We start from the raw sequence: 25,149 nt of genomic DNA on the forward strand, positions 1-25,149 counted from the left end.
GCGCTACCGTGCTGCGGGGCTGGGAACATCCTCAGAGGGGGGGTCCTGTAACAGCTGAGCCTGGGGCTGCATCTTCAGCCAACAAAGGGAGGCACAGAACAGCTCCAAAGTAATCAGGAGCAATGAGCTTCACCTGGCCTCCTACGTACTTAAGCAGAGCTTGCCAGCTCACATGTTCTCAGTCTTTGTTTGAGTCCTGGCAAAAGACTTGTCTGGTAATTTCTGATATTTTAAACAAGAGCTATACTCTAGTCCTTCCTCTGGGATAGGTTGACCTCGCCTCAACCTAGCCACCTCTCAAGTTCTCGAGTTCCTTCCCTTAAGCAAAAAAAATAAAATGCTTTTGTTTTCTGGTTAGCTCCCTGTAGTGGTCAGAGAGTTCTCCCCTGGTGTTCCTCAAATTTATAATTAATCTAAGTTTAAATGCCTCCCAATTAAGTTTATGCTTTTAGTTCCACCTTTGGTTTCCATTCTCATGAACACTTCTGCTTTTGTTTCATTTGCCATAGGATGAGTGTCAGACCTCAAACCCTGTCTGACTGACTTCCCCTTTATGTTTAGCCCTCCTTGTGGCATACTGGTAACACGCTTGCTTCCCAACCTGGAAATATTAGTTTGATTCCCACATTGCATGCTGCAGTGTACAGAGTCTTTTTCTTTTTTGGTAGTTCACAGACTAACTAAGAATTCTAGAAGTAGTATCTTTTTGCTGTTTTTTTAACTCTTAAAGAGACATGAACCAGTTTCTTATCTCATAACAGATAAATTAAAGAAAAATAAGTAAAGTCACAACAGCCTCCCACCCGATGAACAACAGTTCATAACTTATTTAGTCCTTAATCTCTAAAGGATACAGTAGCTGAATAGGTCTTCTCAACAAAATCCCATGACAGGTATTTTCCATATTTGTCTTGGCAGTTTGCCATCTTCAATGAGCACAATATCTCACACCTTCAGTTCAGTGGAAGTAGAAATTCTACACTTATGGGCACAGTTCAAATCCATCATGTAGTCCCTCTTCCAGTGGTTCTAAAGGTTTGTCAAGGGTCTGTCTTTGTACTTAGACTTTTATATCACTTCCTCTCTTTTCAGACTGGACAGTGAGTTACAGGTGGGAATATCTTTTGAAGAAGGGAAGTGAGCATTTTATCAATGAGAAAATGAGAAAGCATAAGTGGTTTAGGCATCCAGGTCATTGTGCACATAAGTAAGGAAGAATTTAGCATAGCCTCCACTTCTGTCAGTATGGTGAATAGCACCTCAAAGTTCAGTGCAACCCTTCCAAGCACCATTTTTAGAGAAGTCTTCACAGACCTCACAAGCCTCTCCCAGAATCCACCCCACCAAGCAGCTCATTCCACAATGAATTTCCATGCGATTCCTTTGTCTGAGAAATTTCTTCCTCCAACACTGAGCAAGTCATGTTCATCAAAAAGGGTTTCAATTCCTTTAATTTTTGAGCCTTTGTTATGTTTTGTCCTGATTTCAGGAGGAAACTCTGCTGCTTTGTGATTTGTGTCCACCATGCTTCAGCCACAAGGTGTTTTGTGTTTTGTGACTGACAGTCAACTGAACTGCAACTTGAAACATGGATCTTAACTCTGTATTAACCTCATAACCTGCAATCTCTTGAATTTGCTGTCATTCAGGTGCTGATAACAGAAATGAAGGTCCACTCCTCCACAGCTGACTATGTAAAAGGTTACCTGCAGTCAACCTTCTTGTGGGAAGGTCAGCAGGGTTTGTCTTTCCATCACAGTGTATCCATGACTTACTGTGATGACAGGATTTGTGAAATTTTGAATCTCAGCCACTCAATTTGCAGCAAAGGATTTCCATTTCTGAGCTGAACTCAGAACTGAGCTGAACTGTTAAGATGATTCTTTTCCATGTTTAGGGGTTTCAAGAGGTTGTTTCCTAATCTAGCACCAATTAATGCTCCCATTAGTTCCAGACGTAGTAATTTTCTTCGGTGGGGCCACTCTGGACATTGATGCTATCAGACTGGTGACTATTTCCCCACACATAGTATTTCCTTGCAGATATGCAGCAGCACTATAGACCATTTAACTGGCATCACAGAAAACATGGAGCTTGCTGAACTTACTAGTTTGCTGCACATCAATCTACCATCTAAGTGAAATTGAGGTAGATCCATACACCACTGCTGCTATTGCTATACAAGAGCTACTGGTAAGTCCTCATCCCAGCTAATTCCCCTCTCCTACATTTCTTGAAACAAGCACTTCACCCTAAGGGTGAAAGTAGTGAGGAAACCAATAGGGTCAAATATGCATGCAGAAAATCAAAGCACACTTCTCTTTGTGTTTTCTCTACTCTTCAGAATGTCCATCAATTGTTTCTGAACAAATACAAAGTCATTTCTTTCTCTGGCCTCTACACTAACCCTAATACTTTAAGCACAGTTTGATCTGAATCTGGGTCCATTGCATTCACCTGTGCTTTCTGCTCACCTTACTATGAAGTCTGCAGAATTAGTCATCCATTTGCACAAGTTCATGCAGAAGAGAGAGGCTCCTTTGCACTGGTAGTGACAGTAGGTTTCATCTGCATCATGCAAACCTGCAATGAAATTATCCACCTGAAGTGACTCACTCAATGTCTCTACAACTGTGGGCTTTTTTGTTTCATATTGTTGAAGATGCCTTCTGAATGTAGCTGCCAGTAGAACTGTTTTTATTCTCATAACACACATCTCATTTTCATCGTCTTTAGATGGAGGCCCATTTAGCCACAGGAATCAGACAGCATCTCTGTCCCTTTCTGCTAGGGAAATCTGCAACAAGGCTTTGGTGATGTGGGTTCAAATGGGTTCAAGTTTGGTCCTGTGAGCAGATAGTTATTGAATTGTAGTTATTATAGTATATAGTTATTGAATTATTGAAAGTTATTGGATGGGCAGTCCTCGTCATGTGATGAGGTATCATATACCACTCTCAGTTATGTTATTAACTTGTCCTCTCTCAGAACAGCATGATGAGGTAGGTAATACTTCACACTGTCTGTCTGCTTGGCTGCCACATTGTCATCAGAGTCCTTGCATATGCCCTGATGTAGATAACCACATTGTCATCCAACAACTTGCATATGCCCTGATGCAGATAATCATTCCTCAATATTTCTTCATTGGAGTCTGTCTGACATGAGCAATGTCAAAGAACAGGAGTCAAATTCAGCAACTTTGACATATGAGCATTAACCACAATGTCCCTTCTTCCAAATCTGTTCTGAAGCAGCTTAATTGCTGAGTCGTGGTTGCTCTCTGTTAGGGTGAGACCCTGGCAGCTTAACGGACTGTTTATTCAGCACCCTGTCTGACATGGCAGCATTGCTGAGATGTGTTGGATTCTCACAAACTTGTGGCTTTTCTGGATCACTCTGTGATCCACTCTGCTAGCGAGGCTCTTTCACAGCAGGATGCAGTCCTTGTACTCCTGGGTGCTCTCAACCTCCACCTCCAGTTCCTCAATTGCTATTTCATCCTCAATTCCTTTGTCCAATTCCACCAAACTCTTTTCTTTTACTGACAACATGGACAACATCTCTTGTAACCTTTCACTTTCAGGATCATCCTGGCTAACTTCCTCCTCTATGCGCATTAACAACTTTGTTGTGCATGCCTGAACAGTCCCTTTCTTTCATTTCATTTGTTTGTGTCACTCAACCATTTCTGTTAACATCATTCTTTCCAACTTTTAGTGTAGTCCAGCAAACTTCCTGGGTTTCATGTTGTAGTATACGGAGTCTTTCTTTTTTCATAGTTTACAAACTAACTAGGAATTCTGGAAGTCATAATGTTTTTGTTGTTTTTTAACTTTTAAAGAGACATGAACCAGTTCTAGTATACTAGCTCCTAGTATAACTCAAAGAAACATAACTAATTAAAGTCACAACACCTAGTGTGTAAACAGTTTCTATGTCAACAGAAACATGATCAGTGAAAAACACTGTCATTGACTAATTTTTTTGGAGTTTGATTTAAACTTTCTCTTAAGGCTTTTCTCAGTGTCAGAAAAGACACAGCATGTTCTCAAGTTTCCCATGTATGTGGATGATCCGTGGGTTCCATGGACATGTGAAATACCCAACAGTCTATGAATTCTTTGTACACTTAATCACAGCAAATGTCTTCGTTTTGTCTCTGATTTCATTCAGAACAGTTTAGATGTGAGAATCATCTTGCCGATCACAAAAGCAACTTCAGAAATGCCCTGAATTTTTTCTGGATTGCAGAAAAATTGCTAATTGCAGAACTTGGCAAGTGAGTATTTCAGCCAAGGTCTGAACAATTTTTTTTTCCACAGTTTATCTCCTGGCATGCAAGTCCAGATAGCTCACATCAGGAACAAACAAACTTGAGTGTTGGAGTTGCCTCGAGTGTTCAATTGGTCATCCATGGCAGTTGTCTTGTTATCTTGATCAATAATTTTTGATCAAGGTGTTTATGCATCTGTCAGTTATATCATTCGTTGATAGATAGGTCTGATTTATTTTTCCTAGGGTTTCACCTTGGACATCATCTTCAAACTCTGAACTGGTTGCGTCGTCATTCGGGGTAGCAACTGTGTTGTAAATACGGGCTTGAATTCACAAGCCATACTGTTTGCCAATGGTCAGAAGATTTATTTATAAGTCCTATGGGTGGAGTCTTGGGGAGAAAATGGGGTTTCTGCCTTCAACTTTGAAAGAGTAGCAAATGATAACCTCAGAAGAGATCACATTCCTTTACTTTTATTTTTTCTGTTTCTTTGTTTTTCACCAACTTTTGGAATAATTCATTGATCTGTTGAAAGTAAGATTATAGATCATGCCAGCTGGTTCGTTTATACCTCACTTCAAAATTCTCTTAATTATCAGAAGAATAGTCACCTGTATTTCTTGAAAAACAATGCAGTGAAACCTGTTTCTTGGAGAAATTTGTTGTGCTGATTTGGAATGTGTGATGCTGAGCTGTACTGTTTCTCCAATTATGCCTGTAGAGGTCTGAAAAGAAATCCATCCTAAAAACGTAGCCAAAGATTTTACACCATTAACAGAACTTTTTCCAGTCACATTGGTCAAACATTACAGTCTCAGTAGTGCAGTAAATCTGCCTCGGTACTGACATTGTGAACTGCACAGCTATCCATTTTTCCACAATGAAAGAAAATTCAGCTGTGTAACCGTTCACCTGTTCCCAATATTGAATCTTATCATGTAATATTCAATCTTATCGTGCTTTAAAACACAAGCGGCCATACTTGAGCGCTCAAAGTATCAACAGTATTCTACATCTAAAGAATTATAGTATTTGAATGAAAACGAAGGGATATGTATTGCTTTATTCTAATGGGTCAAAAAAATTAGTTGCATGCATGCAAGTGTGTCTTAGGGAGGCCCACCCCTGGATACTTGAATACTTGAATAATTAGTGCATGTATGGTTTTTAAAAACGTGTCTAATTGTGTGTCTGTGGCAGGAAAACTGATAAACAGGATACATACAAAACAGTTGTTTGCAACATTACATCCCCATGACCTTTGACCTTAAGTGACCACAAGTGCCTGTTTGTGTGCACACATGTGCATGAGAAAGACAGAATCAAAATGTTTTCAACTTGTGAATATAAATTATTCTTTGTCTAAAACTTAATTATTAGCATCTGCTGAATACGGTACTTGACAGCAATAAATAAGGTTTAAGAAACATTAACACCTGTTAAATAAGATACTTGACAACAATAAATAGGAATATTGAAACATTAATCATTAGCATCTGCTGAATACAGTATTTATCTTTTTCTACAGTACTTATTTAGGATTTACAGCAATAAATAGGATGTTGAATATGATATTTAAAATAGGATTTAAGAAACATTAACACCTGTTAAATATGATCTAAATATGAAACTTGGCAGCAACAAATAGGATTATTGAAACAATATACAGTGGGGTCCAAAAGTCTGAGACCATTTGTGAGGGACTGGAAAGCTAAGATGGAGGCAGGTGCAATAAAAGCATTTTATGTAAAGAGCAGGAAGACAAATCCAAATGTGAAACAAACTCAGGAACAGTACACAAGCAGAGGTCAGGTGATAAGCAAAAGGCAAAAGCAGGGGTAATCCAAAATACATACACAAGGGAACAGAACGAGATCAGGAACTAGAATATCACAACATGAAACAAATGGCTCGGTAAGGACAGGCAGGTAAACACTGAACAATACTTTATACTTCAAAACAAAAACACATGTGGCAACATAAACAAACACAAACATAACACACGTGGCTACAGGCTGCTTAGGCATGCCTAAGGGGGAAATACGTGACGCCATTAGTCAAAATGCTTCTGTTTGGCATTCTTTTTCAATTTAACACAAACATTTTCATTACAAATAATATTGTCAGCAATAACTTGAGTGAAAAGCAGAATCTTAGAAATATTTACGAGTTTCCGATTTTCTTAGTATTTGGTATGTCTCCTTCTTGCTTTAATGACATTATGCACTCAAGCTGACACAGACTCCGCAAGTTTGTGTAAAAACTTATGATCCATGTTAGATCAAATAAATCTGCATATCATCTGAACATGTGCTTCAGTGGAAGGGATAACACTCACAGATCTCACAATATTACAAATGATTAAATTTATATAATGACCTTGAAATTGTGCAACATCTTGAATATTAAATAGATGTTGCACATTTCCTTTTTTGTTTTAGAATTTTCAAAATTCTAAAACTTTGTTTCCAGTTTTAAATAAAAAAATCCCAGATTTCAATGTGGTCTCTGAGAGATGAATGACAAGTCAGAGACAAAGAGAACAAGTGGAGCAAGAGTGGGAGAAAATGAGTTACGTCTCACCGTGCTTTTGGTTGGAACTAGGATGTCCTCAATCATGCTTTCTCTTGCAAATGATGTTCGGTTCACAGTGTTGGATCTGTCCGAGCTAAGGGAGTGCATACTGTGGTGTGGTGTGTTACAAACACACAAACATATCGAAAAAGAGAGAGAGAGAGAGAGAGAAAGAAAAGACACAGAGGGACAAACAAAACAAAACACAAACATTACTGCATGTAACCTCCAGGGATGAACAAAGAAACACTCCTCCATGTCTAAGTGAGCAAGTGGGTGAGGGGGAAGAAGTGAAATAGAAAGAAAAGACAAGAGTGGTCAAAGAGATGGATATGCAAGTGCATGTGTGTTGCATTATGTGATCATGCTGCAGTTCTGTAAAGATTGTGTTGGTCCCTGTAAGCCTGCAAAGTGAAGAGAGTTTTACTCACTGGTTCCACACTGCACACACATATGCAGTATGTGTGAGTTCCACAGTAGTAAGCAAGACTGAGAACTGCTGCATCTTTCAGCACAGAAGCTACAGAGTAGAATTTCTTTATTGTTCTACTATTGTAGATAGTACTATTGTATAGTTTCTTTATTGAGCACCTCACAAATGGGCATTATGCCTGTGACTGTATTCTCAATCTCCCTGTTTCTCTGCAAATTTTAATTTGAATTGAATTTTTAACTTTATTTTTTATTATGTTTGAAGGGTATGTTTCATAATACTTTTTCTTGAAAGCACTTGCCAGCACTCATTCCTTCTGTCACAGTGCAACTCTCCATCTTTCCATTCCCTCTCTCCACATTCACATCTAAAGATGTATTTCTACAAAACAATGTGCATTATAACAAGATAATTATCTGTATTATCTATTACCTGTATGTGGCTTGCATAAGTATTCACCCCCACAAATGGACTTAAATGTCATTTTTACCCAATATATCAAACATTTGAGAGTGATAATATTTATTTATTGTGACACAAAGGTTAATTAAACAGAAAATCAGACATTTGTTGGTGGCATATTTAATCACAAAACCACCTTTTTATTCTATTTATTAGGATTTTCCAGATCTAAGCATTGCAATGGACATTAACAATGTTGTGTACAATTTCCATCATGAAAAAAAAGATAAACAAACAGACAAAAAAACTGGCAGGAGTAAAACAGAATAATTATGTGATCAATTCAAACAGCTGTGGCAGCAGCACTATGCATAAAATCATGCAGATACAGGTCAAAAGCTTCAGTTAATGTTCACATCAAACATGAGAATGGGGAAAACAATCTTTGTGACTTTAACCGTGGCATGGTTGTTAGTGCCAGATGGGCTGGTTTGAGTATTTCAGAAACTGCTGATCTGGGAATTTGACACACAACAGTCTCTAGACTTTATGCAGAATGGTGTGAAAAACAAAAAACCCTGAGTGAGCAATAGTTCTGTTGTGGAAACGCCTTGTTGATAAGAGAGGTCAGAGGAAAATAGCCAGATTGGTTCGAGCTGCCAGGAAGAATATAGTAACTGATATAACTACTCTTTACAACCATGGTGAGAAAAGTATCTCAGCATGCACAAAACATTGAACCTTGAAGCATGGGCTAAGAAGACCACATTGGGTTCCACTCCTGTCATCCAAGAACAGGAATCTGAGGCTATCATGGGCACAGACTCACCCAAACTGGACAGACAGAAAAAAAAATCACCTGGTCTTTGTCCAGTTACGGTGAGTCTGTGTCCATGAGAACCTCAGATTCTTGTTCTTGTCTATTACTCATCCCTCCCAAGATTTGATGTGTTGTGTGTTCTGAGATGCTTTTCTGCTCACCATGGTTGTAAAAAGTGCTTATTTGAGTTACTGTAGACTTCCTGTTAGCTCAGACTAGTCTGGTCATTCTCCTTTGATCTCTCTCAGACCCTCTGCACAAAGGATGTTTTTTGTTTTACAAACCATTCTGTGTAAACTCTAGAGAGTGTTGTTTGTGAAAATCCCAGGAGATCAGCAGTTTCTGAAGTACTCGAACCAGGCCATGCCATGGTTAAAGTCACAGAGATCACATTTTTCCTTCATTCTGATGTTTGATGTGAACACTAACTGAAGCCCATGACCTGAATCTGCATGATTTTATACATTGTGCTGCTGCCACATTATTGTTTGATTAGATAACTACATAAATGAGCAGGTGTACAGGTGTTCCTATTAAAGTGGATGGTGTGTGTGTATGTGAGTCTATGCTGTCTATAGACAGGCTTCTAAGCATGTGCTTCACTGAGGGGAGCAAACCTGTTTTACCTGTGAAGTGGAGAGAAGTGGTGCTCCCGTGGGTGAGCCTTAGCATTAGCTTTGGCTTTGCGATTATGCCACAGTTACCCTATCACCCACTGTGAGAGCTCTAATGCTATCTCCACCTGTCACCCAGACTTTCTCCTAACAAAACTATGCTGCTCTTGCTCTCACTAACCCTCTCTAGCATATGGGTGTGTAACCACTAATGCTGCAGTCTTCTCCATCAGAGAGCTAACTATATACACTTATCACAAATAAAGCTACTACCAACGATGGAGGAAGAACATCCTGCACTGAACAAGCTGAATGTTTGCCATGTTGAATGTTAAACATACTTTAGTCGAAGCTTCATGGAGATGATTTTAGGCAGATCCAATGTGGATCTTTGAGAAAATGAAAATGCAGCAGAAGAGGAAAGTGAAAAATACAACAAATGAAAATGATAACACAAAATTATTGATGAAAAAAAACTAGTATAGTTTATACACCAACACAGGTGAGAAAATCCCAGCAAAGGATTCAAAAACCAGAAGTATATTACAGGAATTGATAAATCACATGAGCAAGTCCTCTCTGTTGTCTCGATCAGCTTTGTTCATCTGGATTGTGAAATTTTTGCACATTCTTCTTGGTAAAATTTCTTAGGGTTGTTGACCTGTTGGAAGGTAAACCTCTGCTTCAGTCTCAAGTCTCTTGCAGAGTGGAACAGGTTTTTTTCTAGGAGTGCCCTTTATTTGGTTCCATTGTTATGCCTCAACCCTGAACATTTTCCCAGTTCCTGCTGATGAAAAGCATCCCTACACCTACATCATGTTACCACCATCATGCTTCCCTACACCATGGGGTTCTCAGAGTGATGAGCAGTTTCACAAATCACTTTTGGTCTCATGAAATCAGAGAATCTTTTTCCACATAGTTGCTGAGTCTCCAAGATGGGATTTCATGTGCGTTTTTTTCAATAATGGCTTTCTTCTCCTCACTCTTCCATTCAGCCCAGCTTTGTAGTGTGTGTAGGCTACAGATGTGCTTTGAAGTGGAGTGGCTGGCTGCCTCATGTCTGTGTTAGCTTCTGGCTCTCCCTTTTAGTTATGCTGTCATAGCTAGTCTTGCCGGAGTCCCTGCTTGCACTCTGCACGCAAAGTACATTGTCCTTAGCCATTAGAGGACAAAAGCTTACCTAACAATCTCTCTCCATCTCTCTCTCTCCCTCACTCTCTGTCGACCTACACATGCTACTTCTGAGATGCCAGTGATCCTGACCCCTTCTGCTCCCCGGACCTGCCTGACCCTTCCTGATGCCCTACTTCTGGTTGGAGTTCTCATCAGTTGAGTTCGCTCTCTGCTGCTGGGGTTGGGCCCATATGGACGACCTGAAGAACCATTTGGATTGCTGGGAATGGTGCCACCTGGGGGCTGTGGAGATGGCTTGGGGATCTCATATGGGGAGTTGTACTGTGATGGCTTGGGACTGCGATTGCTGTAGTGGCTTTGGGGGTGCAGTTGCCACGGGCACCTGGCTTGCTCATTGGGGATAAATTCACATATTTACAATATATGTTTTTGTGAATCCAGTTGTTTCTGTAAAGCTGCCTTGTGACAATGTCCATTGTTAAAAGCGCTATACAAATAAAACTGAATTGAATTGAACAACTTCTCCCATTTGAGCTGTAGATCTTTCCAGCTCCAACCAAGTTACCCTTGGCTTTCCATATTTTCCATTTTTCCATTATTATACTTCAGTGCAACTAAAATGAGCATTAGCTTAGCAGTTTACATGCAGATTTAAAGAAGCCTGTGTAAAGCAAAATTGCCAGTTACTCAGTGCATTCCTACACTACTACTGGCTAGCCCAAAGTTGATTCATGGTGTTTATTCATCAATTCTTATTCCACCAATGGAATAAAAATAAGCAAGAGTAGTTTTTCTGACAGTAAAATTAAAAAAAAAACAATTTGAATTATATATTCTCCACAAAATCACACTGACAGCACAATCACAAATTAACACAAACACATGAATTAATTACTTTTTATAACTAATGACTGTCATTATTTATAGTAGGATTTGCTTTTGTTCCTTAGATTGTGGATAGAGTATGATGTATCTGTCAAGACAAATCCAATCTGACAGCTCTGATTCTAAATGAAAATTTAGGCTTCCCAGGGTTAGTCACCCCCCACCCCCACTTATCTCAGTAATGTTGCTAATTTAATTTTTAATCAAAAGTTTTAGATACAGTAGCTCTAAGAAGAAAATTTGTTACTGACAGGTTTGTTAAGGAAAACATGAACAATGAAGCACCATCATGAAAGTAACATCTTGCATAAGGCATAATTGTAAGTATGGTGATTTGTTTATGCCTAGAAGTTACATAGCATGGTAGTTGTACAATATCATGACCAGGGAAACCAACAAAACAAAGAACAAAACAATTCATGCCAGCAAAACCAACCACAAAACATTTTGAATCTAAAGGAAAATGAACACCACAAAAATTAACTTTAAATGTGCTGCTAGGTCATCCAAAACACATTTTTAATCTCTCTTTCACACACATACACACTGCACTCTCATCTCATCTCCAACTCCCCAGCCTGCAGAGGTGCTTGTGAAACTGATCATGGAGTGATGTTGGGTTTATGCTACATAGCAATGCCAAACACACTCAGTAATTCTGCTTTGACTGGGTTTGCAATTAGATCAGATGCTGACTCACTGTACCCCCATTAAACAAATTAGAACTCTGAATTAGGATGGTGTTGAATATTGTTGAATTTTAAATATCAGCTGAATGTTAGGAGTTCTATGACATGTGAGTACACATTTATTTTGTCTGGACCCCAGCATGCATGAGATGAGCAGAGAAAGGAGTCTCTATGGAAATGTATTACGCTAGACGACAGAGTGGTGCACAATTGGTTGTATTCAAAAATAAAAGGCACAACAACAGAATTTATAGCTGCAGAAATCATGTAAGCCCAGAGAAAAAGGTAGAAGTTTTAAAAACAAAAGCAGATAGAAAGAGGAGAGAATGAGAAATAGAAAAGAAGAGGAAAATTGTATGTGAGGGAGAGATTAGAGCTCTTACCTGATTCTGCGGCTGGAGAGGAAGAAAGAAAGTGAGAGAAGAAAAAGATGAGTGACAAGCAAAGCCTTGCAGAGGGGAGACACAATAGGTTCAAATATGTTGCTGAGGTCTTAGCATGCGTTTTGCTCTCAGACATGTCTAAATGGCTGTTTATATTACTCACAAATGTAAAGAGTTACTGAGTTCTGACCTCAGTGTTATTCTAGACAATACCTTAATGTCATAAGGGGTGTGTGTGTGTCGGTGCACATCCAGTAACCAATGCTTAGAGAGAACAATGCTCCGCTGATTCTCTGAGAAACAGAGCCAGACAGCATATCGCATTAGGATGATGACAACAATGACCACAAACACCAAAATTTCAGTACATTATGATCATCCACTTACTCGTCTATCCTCCAATTTTAAAAGAACAAATTTATCAATTAACATAAAAATGAACAGCAGCTTTTAATACTTTCAGCAACTTTCTCAGTGGTAAAGAATGAAAAAAAAGGTTGTTTGTCTTGCCTCAACTACATAGCAGTTATGCTCGGAACACAGAATGCTCATACAACCACAAAGGCAACATGTACTTCATTTGCCTAAGTGCTTATTACAAATATAAGCTGATTATACTGTCTTTCCATATCAAAATTAAAGCAACAATTCCATTACTTTCTATTCCTCAATCCCTATTGTTTCTGTTAGGAGTAAGTAGAGGTTTTTATTGTATATTTCTGCTTGAGTTAAAGTACAAAAAAACTTGGAAATATACTTTGGTATCAAATGTTAAAGCACTGTGAGTTATTGCAGCTAATGAACAATTTCTATTAAGGAAACCTAAGTGAATGCAGACATGAAATATCTGTTTTTTTCTATGTTACTACATTTTTAAAAAATTGAAGTGGAATTCTCACACAAAAAGAGGACATTTATGCTATTACTTACTTCCGCAGTGCAAAATAAGGTGGATTTATATATCAGTATGTCACATTGTTTTGTAATGTTAAGTTCATCAGTTTCTATGTTCCATCATAGAATCATAGTTCCATCATGGATCAGAAGATTTACAAACATGTTTTTCAGTGTGCAAGTTATTCATGAATTCATGTTTTTGAAGTTATATATTTTCAGTATTTGGAAAACAGATAATTATTTTTTTTTAAATAGCATTACAAATGTTATCACCTAATAGTTCATACAGAACAGGCTATGAGCCATTCTTTTTTCCCCATTAACATCCCATTCTGCTTTGAGAGCAGGTGTCAGGTCAACTCCGGAATTATCGACAAACCCCGTTACCCAGAACTCAGAGGCACGCAGTTCACATAACAAGTCTGGTCCAGCTTCATGGAAAAATTAGGTGTGACGGTAAGCCTAACCTCGGGGTACCACCTGCAGACGTGGCAGGTGGAGAAAGCCTTCTGTGCTGAGAACCAGGAGGATTGGGCCCAGTTTCTGCCATGGGCCAAATATGCCCAGAATTCCCTAAGACACTCAGTGAACCAGTTAACCCCTTTCCAATGCGTTGTTCAGTTACCAGCCCCCTCTGTTCCCCTGGAACGCCAACCCCACTGACTCACCCACAGTGGACGAGTGGTTTAAAAGGAACGAACACATTTGGGAGAGCACACATAGATGCCTAGAACAAGTGGCACAAACACCAAGGAGGAGGAGAAACACCACGGTATCAGCCCAGAAACCAACTTTAGCTGGCCACCAAGGACTTTAGAAACCCACAAGGACGTAAGAAACTAAATCCCAGATACATCAGGTCTTACAAGATTCTAAAACAAGTCAATGAGGCCACATACAAACTCGATTTACCACGACACTGCTGAATAGCACCATCATTTCACATATCAGGCCACAAAACCTTCACACCTGGACCACTGGCTACTGATATTCTCCCATGACACCACCAGCACCACTCGACATTGTACGACAACCAGCGTACCTTGTCATGTTCTGTCAGGTCAACTCCAGAATTATCAACAAACTCCATTTCCCAGAACTTACTGCAGCCTACAAACAGCCTTGTAACCCTATTGTTTTTTTTGGATTTTTAATTTTATTATTAGGGAGCCAAGTATGTAGCACTTGGAACCCTATTGCTTTTTCTTAAGATTTTTCTTCTTCTTCTCTATCCTTCTTCTTCTTTTTCTCCACTAAAACTGATCAAGCAAACCAAACAGTAGGTCCTAGAGACATGAAAGTTTGTCAGTTTGTAGAACTCCCTCCCACAACTCAGGCAAGAGAGATGAGCCCAATCAGGTTAATGATGGTGCTATAGCAAAGCATTTTACATTTTGGCTCATATCTCGATTACCGTAAGTCCTACAGTGAAAATTCTTTTTGGTCATTCTTGTCCCGGTTCTCCTGAAAACAAAAAACCTCAAGAACCATTTAGCTCCACCCACTTAGATTTTTTTTGGTAATTTGCATTATATGCAAAACCTGCTTTGTGAGAACTTGTCCTAGGATTTTTGTTATATCTATTTTGGTGTCAAACTACTCAGCAGAGTGTGACCCTCACTAATTATCAAAAACATGTTGAATTTTCTAAACAATATGACAGCCATTTGGCCTCTCGGGGAGAACTATTCATGTTTTAGCGTACGCCGATCAGCCATAACATTATGACTACCTGCCTAATATTGTGTTGGTCCCCCTTTTGCTGCCCGTCGAGGCATGGACTCCACTAGATCTATGAAGGTGTGCTGTGGTATCTGGCACAAAGACGTTAACAGCAGATCCTTTAAGTCCTGTAAGTTGCGAGGTGAGGCCTCCATGGATCGGACTTGATGGCCAGCACACCCCACAGATGTTCGATTGGATTGAGATCCGGGGAATTTTACAGGCCAAGTCAACACCTTGAACTCTTTGTCATGTTCCGCGAACCATTCCTGAACAATTTTTATAGTGTGGCAGGGCGCATTATCCTGCCGAAACAGGTCACTTCCATTAGGGAATACCGTTGCCATGAAGGGGTGTACCTGGTCTGCAACAATGTTTAGGTAGGTGGTATGTGTCAAAATAGCATCCACATGAATGCCAGGACCCAAAGTTTCCCAACAGAACATTGCCCAGAGCATCACAGTGCCTCCGCCAGCTTGCGTTCTTCCCATAGTGCATGCTGGTCCCATCTCTTCCCCAGGTAAATGATGCACACGTATCCGGCCTTCCACATGATGTAAAAGAAAATGTGATTTGTCGGACCAGGCCACCTACTCTAGCAATGAATGTTGTTTGATCATCCCAGTGCAAATAATATAAATGCAAATTATCTACAGAGAAAAAGTCACAGAAGACACTCTACTGCTTTAAATCATGAGAAGCTTATACCTTGACAAGCTACAATTTCTAGGTAGCATCTCTTTCCTTCATCTTCAAGCTACCTTCAGTTTAGTGTTTAGTAATTTTAGCATCAACGAATTTTCAGTCTCTGAGAAGCCCTATTCATATTAGCATTATTAGTGGCTTACTGTGTATGTTTATCAATAGAGTTGTAAATGTCAAAACAGTTCAGCTGAAAGGAAATTGGGTGGAAATAAAGTAAGAGTGCCTGTTTAAGCATAAAAATTAAAATCATAATTGTGTTAGTCAAAATATAATTTTGATAATGTGTTTGTTTGAAATTAGCTATAGCCTTTTATATTATTTTAGACCTGTTTATTTTTTGTTTGCATATATTTATTTAATTTGTGTTGTAGTTCGTGCCTACTGTGCAATCTTTGGAAGTAAAATAGTCAGAAGAGTTTGAACTGTGGATTTGTCATTGTGGACATCCCAAGTGAGTGTGTAGGCTGCTCAGATGACATTCCTGGGCTAATAAACTGTCTCACACTGGGCCTGGTGGGGAATCAGTGATGCTGTGGGGCTGTATTGTGGCTGGCCTTTCAAGGACTCTATGACTCAAGGATGCTATGAAGATTGATGGTATCAGGAACTCGGCTAATTACCTGGTTGCCAGGAGATTTAGACTTGGCTGTAGACATAGTTTCAACAAGATCATGAGCCAAACAAACTTCTAAATTAACACAGAAAAAGTGAAAGACATGCAAAATCAACATTTTGTGACAACCACCTCAGTCTCTGGATTTGATCCCTACTGAAAACCTGTAGTCTGAGTTGAAAAGGGAAGTCCACTTGCACAGACCTATGAATATAAAAAAGCTTAAAGTGTTCTGCATAGAGGAGTGGACCAAGACAAGTGTACCTCTACAAGTCTCCAACCTTGTTAGACATTACAGGAAGAGAGTGTTGTTATTCTTTTCATCATTCATTCTACACTAATTTACTTGCTCCTATCCATAAATAATGGTTTCTTAGGAAGGCCTCAGTTAGCAGCTTTACTGCAATCCTGAATATTTGTGATTTATGAATTCCTCATAAAGTCAAGCAACTTAGTAAGGTGCTGGGTAACCATGAGCTACCAAAACAGATTCAATGCACTTGGCATAGATTCTACAAGTCTCTGGAACTGCATTGGAGGGATGAACACCATTCTTTCAATATTCCCTCAATTGCTGTTTTGAAAATGGTGGTGGAGAATGCTGTCCAACATCTCAGTTCAAAATCATAGATGTTCAACTGGGTCAAGATCTGGTGGCTGTGAAGGCCATATGATTTACATCAAATTCATACTCATCAAACCATTCAGTGACCAATTGTGCCTGGAGATGGGGGCATTCTCATCATGAAAAATACCACTTTCATCGGGATGGAAATATTTCATTGTGGGTGATCAGTCAGAATAATTTTGAAAAATGATCTTTATAAATGATTTTGATTGATCCTTCCCTTTAAAGGGAACAAGTGATCCTTCCCAAGGGAACCACAAAACATGCCTTCCACAGCATAACTGAACCACATATTTCCTATTAACAAGAGTTTGGCATGTAAGGCACCAAATGCATACTGTGCAACTATACGGAAGCTTAGTCTTACCTTTGACCTGAATGCAATCAACATCCCGCCCTCTGAACTGACTATCCACCCAAAACCTAAATACTAAGATCTTCCAATTCCAACTGATGGGAAACCCCAGCCAGTACACAAATAGGGCCATATTCAGAGTTGGCTACTTAAATCAGCCAATTAAGTCCAAAAGTTACATCAATATTTACACCGGCAATGTAACTTTTATTCAGAGACACGTTATGCAGCTGGTTAAGTTTATTTTCTGGGTGGCCCATTTAGATATTGGGAAGCAAGCTAGGACATCTCTGCATGTCGGGGTGCTACACTTTCCTAAAATCCCCCTTTTTGTGTCATGACACAAATCTGTGTTAACAGAAGTATAAAGGCTGGTTAATACTTGATGCATGGCTTCATGTGCACATGCAGAATCAGCGGCAAAATAAGCATTATTGTTTATATACTCCTCCGCATACTTTATGTACATCTGGGGGACTAAAAGGTACATCCACTAGATGGTACATTCCTGCTTGTTTGTTTCCAAGTCGAACTGTAAGATGTTTAGTGATTTCATACACAGTGATGTTAAACATACTGATGGGCTTTGTTAAAACTTTCCACCGTCATTGTGATTCAGGGGCCCCAAAACCGGCCCCCCCAAACCCAGTTTCCTCCCCACTGTTCCTCCCCTGCTCCTTCACCTCTGATGTCTCCTCTAACTCCCTCTCTACACAGGTAGAACCTTCCATGCCCACCAGTACTGGGGCAAAGCCTGGGCAGGTCTGCAGGTGCGGCTGGGAACCCAGGCATTTCCAGGATCAGCGTTCCTTCATCGAAGGGGGAAGAGTGTGTTTTTGTGTGGGGGGCCTACTGTTGCATTCTCCTGACTTTTCTCTTGCTTTTGTTTTGCAGACTGACAAAGGGGGCTGTTTTGTCCCAGGTGGTGTAGGGAGAGGAATGCCTCGTGCTGTACATTAGACAGAAGCTCTCGGTAAGGGAGACCAAATACAGCATGATCGAGAAGGAGTTTCTGGCCATCAAGTGAGTGGTCCTCATCCTTTGATCCTACTGACTGGGGAGTGCTTTTACCCTCTCTTCTAATCACACCCTGCTCTAATGCCTCCACTGCTTGAAGGATGCCAACACCCGGATCACTCATTGGTAATCTGAGCGAAAGTGGCGTGACTGGGACAGACCAGTTTCCATTAAGTGTTTTGATTTTGTTGAGTTTGTTGAAAGTGTGCTGACAAGCACGGCCTGAATAAACATGAGCTTGGTGCTCTGCTAAAATTCTGGGTGTCCCACACTGGAGTTGTACAAAAATTTTTAAAAAACTAAACATAATAGGAAAACCAGTTAATACTCAATAACTGTCTACAGTGTCCCACACTGGAGTTGTACAAATTTTTTTTAAAAAACTAAACGTAATAGGAAGACCAGTTAGTACTCAATAACTGTGTAGAACAGCATATACTGTAAGTATGTGATTTGAGAGAGAACACGACTTTGTTTGGTAAGCTGTGGACACTGGGTCACATGGTGCTATTCTGCCCCAAATAATTATGGTTGGTATTGCACCATGTGGACACATAGCATTAAAGGGAAATTCTGGCATAAAACTAGAATTTATTATATTATTTGTCACGGTATGTAGTACTCTATTGCAGAGAACTCTATCGCTTACTGTCTGCGGTTTAGCAGAATTCATGATTTTATGTCGTTTTCCTGTTTTCACCTGAATGCTACAATACTTAGAATGCAATACATAATCTCTACTGCGATCATCCAGTCTGGACCCCTGAGTGAGATACGTGACACCGATGTCTCTATTTGTCATACATATACCCAGGAAACACAGTGGTGTAAACACAGTGGGAGCTATGTAAACATAGTTAGACTTTAGTGATTTTTTTAAACAGAAGTCAGATGCATACTGTCAAACTGAACACATTTCCAAGCCATCAGAGTATAGTTGTTTTTACAGGCAGTTTGGAGGGTTAATTCTGGTCCGAGTTGCTCTGTCATTGCAGTGCCTATTTCATCTCAGATAAGTAGATAAGTATCAGTAAAACTGGTGTGCTAAGAATTTAACAGGCTTAACTAGCTAGTTAACTAACATGGCTAGTTTATATTGCTTTAACAAACTTATGTAGCTCTACATCAGTCATGTTCTTACTGACAAGTTGCCTATAATGGACATTTAGTGATCTAACTTCAGCTTACAAAAGAATTTACTGCATAGCTTCTGTTTGGGCATCACTTCAGCTCTCAATCTCCCTGATGTTGTAATCTTAAAACAAAATGTTATATGCACACAAACAACAAAGTTGTAAGCATCAAAACACTTCTATACCTACATTCATTTCTCTCTAGTATACATGCTCAGCTTTCTATGAAATATTTATATATGTCACTGCAGGCTAGACTACAGATTGGCATCATTTAGCCACTGACAGGATGCCAAGCCATAAGGATGCTCTAGAGTTACACCATTTGAAAGTGTAAGTTTAGCCGAATAGCACTCCTTGTCTTTTAGTGCTAATCCATAAAAATCCATAGATAACATTTTAGCAAATGTCAGTCCAAGTCCTATATAAACTTTGTGATAGATACTACAGTCAGATGATAACCATGTAGCTCATTTGCTATGCTATTCAGGTTAGAAAACTCTTTTTGTTTTCAAACACTAATGCAGTCTTTTCGCCGCTGATAAATGCTAGATGTTTACAAGTGTGTAGCTAGCACAGAGTTACTCGATCCTCTGCTGAAAATGGCAATTCAGTCTGTATTTAGTACAAAACGGAGAGCAAAGAAGCTCCATGCTCAGCACAAAATGACCCAAATTGAGGTAGGAAAGCTAGTTAATGTCCGCTAGTAAATTCTTGTCCTCAACCATGTAACTTCTAGTAGGATGGCTAGCGAGGTTTCTAACACAAAAGTAAATAATCATGTAACATTATGGCAGCTACTTGTGTTGGTGCTAAGCAGTTATTTGGCTCAGTGTAATTTTGAAATACCTACAGTTGCTTTCTGCTTGCCTCCTGTTGCTCTTCTCGCTGGCACTGTTCTTCTGTATATTCTGCATGGTTGGATGTCACTGTACAAAAATAACTATTTTTGTATAACTCATTCTTATCTGTTAAATCATTTCTGTTGCTTGAGTAATCCATTCACTCCATCACAATAGTTTACTTACAAAGCAAAGTGAATATACCGTTATCTAGTGAGCACCAAATATTCACCATAAACATTGTAATTTTTCAAATTTTGCTTCCACCTTCAAGATACATAATCAAACTAGGAAATCTCACTACAGAGCCCACTGCGTCATCACTGTAGGTTACGAATAGGCATGTTTACAACAGATGTATTTAAATTTTAGGTTTTTGGTCAGAGCGTCCTTTTAACATTACTTATAATACATGCACAATCGACACTCCAGATGACCGCAGGATATGCACAGTAGCAATCTTGCATACACACAGTTAAAAGCTCATCTTTAAGATTCTGTGTTTCCAAGTGTTTCTCAGTCTTTATATACAGTATATGGCCAAAAGTATGAGGACACCCCTCCTAATTATTGAGCTCAGGTCACACCCAAGTGCCATTATTGTGAAATAACAGGAGCACCTAGGAGCAACAACAGCTCAGCCACAAATTGGTAGACCATGCAAACACACAGAGCAGGGTTATCGAGTGCTGAAGCATGTAACATGCAAAAATCACCTATCTTCTGTTGCATCAGTCACTACAGAATTCCAAACTGCCTCTGGAAGCAACATCAGCACAAGAACTGTGCGTTGGGACATATCACTATACACAATGCCAATCATCAGTTGGAGTGGTGTAAAGACTCTGGACTCTGGAGCAGTGGAAACATGTTCTCTGGAGTGATGAATCACATGTCACTATCTGGAAGTCTGAAGGATGAATCTCGGTTTGGCGGATACCAGGAGAAACCTACCTACTGGAATGCATAATGCCAACAGTACAGTTTGGTGGAGGAGGGATAATGATCTGGGGCTGTTTTTCAAGGTTTGGGGTAGGCCGCTTAGTTCTAGTGAAGGGTAATGTTAATGCTACAGCATACAAAGACACATTCGACAATTGTATGTTTCCAACTCTTTTTTGGCAAGAGTTTGGGGACGGCCGTTCCTGTTCCAGCATGACTGCACCCCTTTGCACAAAGCAAGGTCCATAAAGACATGGTTTGACAAATTTGGTGTGTAGGAACTCCAGTGGCCTGCACAGAACCCTGACATCAACCCCACTGGACTTGGGATTATATGGAACATTGATTATGAGCCAGGCCTTCTCATCCAACATCAGTGCCTGACCTCGTAATACTGTTATCATCGAGAATAATCAGATTAGAACGTTATGGAAAGTGGCCATTCAGTTTAAAAAAATAATAAATAAAAATAATCAAATTGTATTGTGTGAACTCTGCAAGATTCCTGAAAATCAGCTTGATAACCCATTTCTCCATATGATGACTTCCATAAGCATGCATGATTTATTAATTTTATTGGAGTTTAACCTGGTGCAGAAATAGAACTGAATCGCCATTTTAGGGGATTTTTAAAATGCCATTACTTTAAATTTCTACAGTAGAAATGAATGAAAGTCATGTCATGAGTTCTGTAGCTTCTACACTTTATGAATATATCACAGTTTGCAGATAACAGTTTGATTTATTAATTTTATTGGAGTTTAAATTATAGCAGAAATAGAATAAAATCAACATTTGGAAGGATTTTAAAATTACTTTAAATTTCTACAGTAGAAAGGATGAAAGTCATGTCCTGAGTTTGGTAGTTTCTACAGTTTATTAATATATTACAGTTTGCAGACAACAGTTTGGTTTTATCATTTTATGGGAGTTTAAACTTTTGCAGAAATATAATTTAATTGGATATTTTAGGGGAATTTAAAATGCCATTACTCTATATTTCTACAGTAAAAATTTCTACAGTGGATGACGTTTACGTGTTGATTACCGTAGCATCTCCACTTTATTAGTATATTGCCATTTGCAGAACACAGTATGGTTTGTTATTTTATGGGAGTCTTTAATGGGGCACAAATAGAACTGAATCACCATTTTTTTAAAATTTTAAAAATTCTATTACTCTAAATTTGTATAGTAGAAGTTAAGGAAAGTCATTTCATAAGTACTGTCACACCTACACTTTATGAATACATTACAGTTTGCAGATAACAGTTTGATTTATTAATTTTACTGGAGTTTAAATTGTAGCAGAAATAGAACTGAATTACTGATCAGTAGTGAAATGTGAAAGTCAGATCATGAGTACCTGAAGTCCTCTGAATTAAACTTTGGGAGTTTATGTGATTTAGCCTAATGTGATTTAACGGACATTTAACTAATTTTAATTTACCATAATGTTACGGACCGTTCTATGCAATAAGCATTATATAGACTCAGTCCTAATAGTTTCTGAGGGGCAAGTTTATTACTATTAATTCACTGAACCTCCGCACGTTTTCGTTATAAAGTGCAGTGAGCAAAAATACGTGTGTTAATACTTTCTTATACATAGACCGATTTTTTTTTTCGGTAAGATGTGTTTAATGAAGCCGAAATACTGAACCACATTTTTTATTCCTCCTTACAAACGGGCTACCGTAAGCCGTAATGCATACGCGCACGCGTATTCTCAAGAGTAGATATCGTGACCGAGCATTTCCTAAGTGCAGATGGCGTGAACGCAGTGCATGACTGCCGTATAGAACTGTGGATTTAAACACTAGTTAAATTGAAGTGCTTCGATACAAAAGCTACTCATATTACTGAATACAGACGAGTTAAAACACTTCAGAAATGCTTTCAGTCCGAATTCACTTGGTTTATAATTAATCATAAGAGCTTTCTTTTTTCCAGCACTTTTCAAGACAACATTATGCCTGTGCTATCCTCTATTTATTAATCCTGCAGTGAAACACGGAATTCGCGATGTTTTGGGCCCTTCTTCACTGTCTAATTCAGTCAATTCTTGTGTGGATCGTGCGACAGCGCCTCCTATAGGACACGCTCCCGTTACGTGCAAGTATGAATACTTCACTTTGTGCGAGCGTCCGCGCGCGACGTCCTAACGAAGAGATGAGCACGCAGCGCTAACTGAACTCTGAATGGGGTCCATGGTGCATAACACAATATTACTATGCACCAGTGAGCACAGCACAAGTAGAATAGGAGCAGGAGGAAGTGTTACCTGGCAGATCGCGCTCCTGTGTTGAATTCTATGTAGCCCTCCTGCGGCAATGAATCGTCACCCAGTTTCTTCAGGTGCTGTGGTCGCAGATATTTCTCCGTCTCATCTTCACCTGAGGGATAACAGCATGAATTACACACGCAGGAACATTAACCCACACGCACACGGAATCTCGAGTCTTGCCAGTCGTAGCTAATAGATCATTTATAGTAGTCTTAACACCGGCGTGTCCTGTTGGCACTTGGCATACTCTGTTGAAATATGTTGGAATACAGTTGCTAAACAAACCTTTTTACGGAGATCAGCATAGTTATATGTAGCAAGTCATACAGCCTGTCAAGTGCTGCTTGATGTTGCTGTGCTGTTTACGATGACCTTCCGTGCTGGCTGTGAGTTGTTAAGGTCGACGAAACATTTATCTAGACTAAGCTATGCAGTTCATAACCGTACTGAAGTACTGAAAACATTACAGAAAATTTCTCCCGCATCACAGAAGCCCACCCCGCATCATTCTCTCTCTCTCTCTCTCTCTCACACACACACACAGTCTCTGCGGCAGACCCCCCGCCCCCTCCCCTTTCGCTCACCGGATTATTGCTTCTCCGCAAGGTACAGGCTGTCATAATACGTAAGTCATACACTAATTACGAAACGGATATCCATGTAGAATTATAAGGTACATACAGTTGGCATTAGCGGATCTCATTTCCCAGTAGGCTAGTCCCGTCCCAGTTGAGCATTTTCTGCGCAGCTTACTGCACGCTCTCTACAACACCGCAATACAGCACCATGGACAAAACCCTCAACAACAAGCGTAAAAAACTCACATAATAGTGCAGCCATATTCGCGCCCCGAAACGTCCTATTTCGAATAATCGATTTGGTGATCGTTTTAAATTCCCGCTATATTCTGTCGAAAAACACCGGGAACCGCTGACCTGTAAAAGCAGGGCCGAGATTAGGACGCATAAAGCTCGTGGCAGCGGCACGCTCACACTTTCCACTCACGTTGCCAGGGAGATCTGGGCTACAGCACACACACCAAGACGCGTGAACGTGTGTTGAAGTTTGAAGGGAGAAGCGAGATACTATGAAATTCTCGGAGGTGCCCAGAGGGAAATTAATAGTTTTGGTTCGTTTGTTATTTCGTTTGGGTTGTTTTCTCACAGCACATAATTAAAAGAACCCACTGGCTGATTGGCATGTAGGACTATGTAGTGTTTGGATACTTTTTTCCTTTACACTTTTAAAAATATATCTTTGTTTATGCTTATGAATACTTTTTTGGTTTTCACAGCATTTTTTTTGGTTAAAAATTTTAACTAAAAAATCAAAAGCCATTATGGGCGGATCTAAGATCAGACCTTTAGGGGTGTTTAGCCCCTAATGAATGCGACATGCAAATATGCAAAATTTTCATTGTTGTAGTTGACTGATTACTGTTATTTTTCAACACAAACATGACACAGAGAAGAAACTAGACAAAATCTCAAGCATGACAAGTCTTTGGAAGGTGGAAGTAAGTAATAGTGTGTAGTTCCTCCTTTTGTGAGAGACGTCTGGTTCAATTCTTCACTTGCTTCACTGAAGTAACAAAAGTACTGTGAGCTGTTGCTGCTATTTGTTATGATGATGCTGTTATTATTATTATAAATGTTTCTTTCAGTTAAGGAGAGCTGTGTGAGGAAAGACATGAATAGGTAACTCATGTCTGCAGTCACTCAGGTTTCCTTAATTAAAACTGTTCATTAACTGTGTTTTTGGGTTTTCCTCATCCCTTCCATTATTTTGTGGG

General features: G+C 39.4%; 1 protein-coding gene across 10 annotated transcripts in view; it reads right to left on the bottom strand.

Annotated features, from left to right (window-relative positions):
• Positions 1–24,552, bottom strand: part of LOC113534106 (ankyrin-3-like) — a 198,734-nt gene extending 174,182 nt beyond the window's left edge. For 4 of the 10 annotated variants that reach the window (XM_053237298.1, XM_053237296.1, XM_053237297.1 and 1 more), the window contains exons 1-4: positions 24,293–24,551; positions 23,355–23,466; positions 12,217–12,228; positions 6,863–6,962 (exon numbers count right to left, since the gene is read on the bottom strand). In XM_053237298.1, the coding sequence (XP_053093273.1) occupies positions 6,863–6,962; positions 12,217–12,228; positions 23,355–23,466; positions 24,293–24,323 (255 nt within the window). In that variant the 5' untranslated portion in view covers positions 24,324–24,551. Of the gene's footprint in view, positions 1–6,862; positions 6,963–12,216; positions 12,229–12,429; positions 12,510–23,354; positions 23,467–23,642; positions 23,863–24,181 lie in introns of those variants that run through there. The other 6 variants (XM_053237299.1, XM_053237301.1, XM_053237294.1 and 3 more) reach the window with 6 other exon arrangements.
• Positions 24,553–25,149: the final 597 nt, after the last annotated feature.

This window comes from Pangasianodon hypophthalmus, chromosome 10 (assembly GCF_027358585.1).
Source record: "Pangasianodon hypophthalmus isolate fPanHyp1 chromosome 10, fPanHyp1.pri, whole genome shotgun sequence".
In the NCBI taxonomy this organism is placed as follows: domain Eukaryota; kingdom Metazoa; phylum Chordata; class Actinopteri; order Siluriformes; family Pangasiidae; genus Pangasianodon; species Pangasianodon hypophthalmus.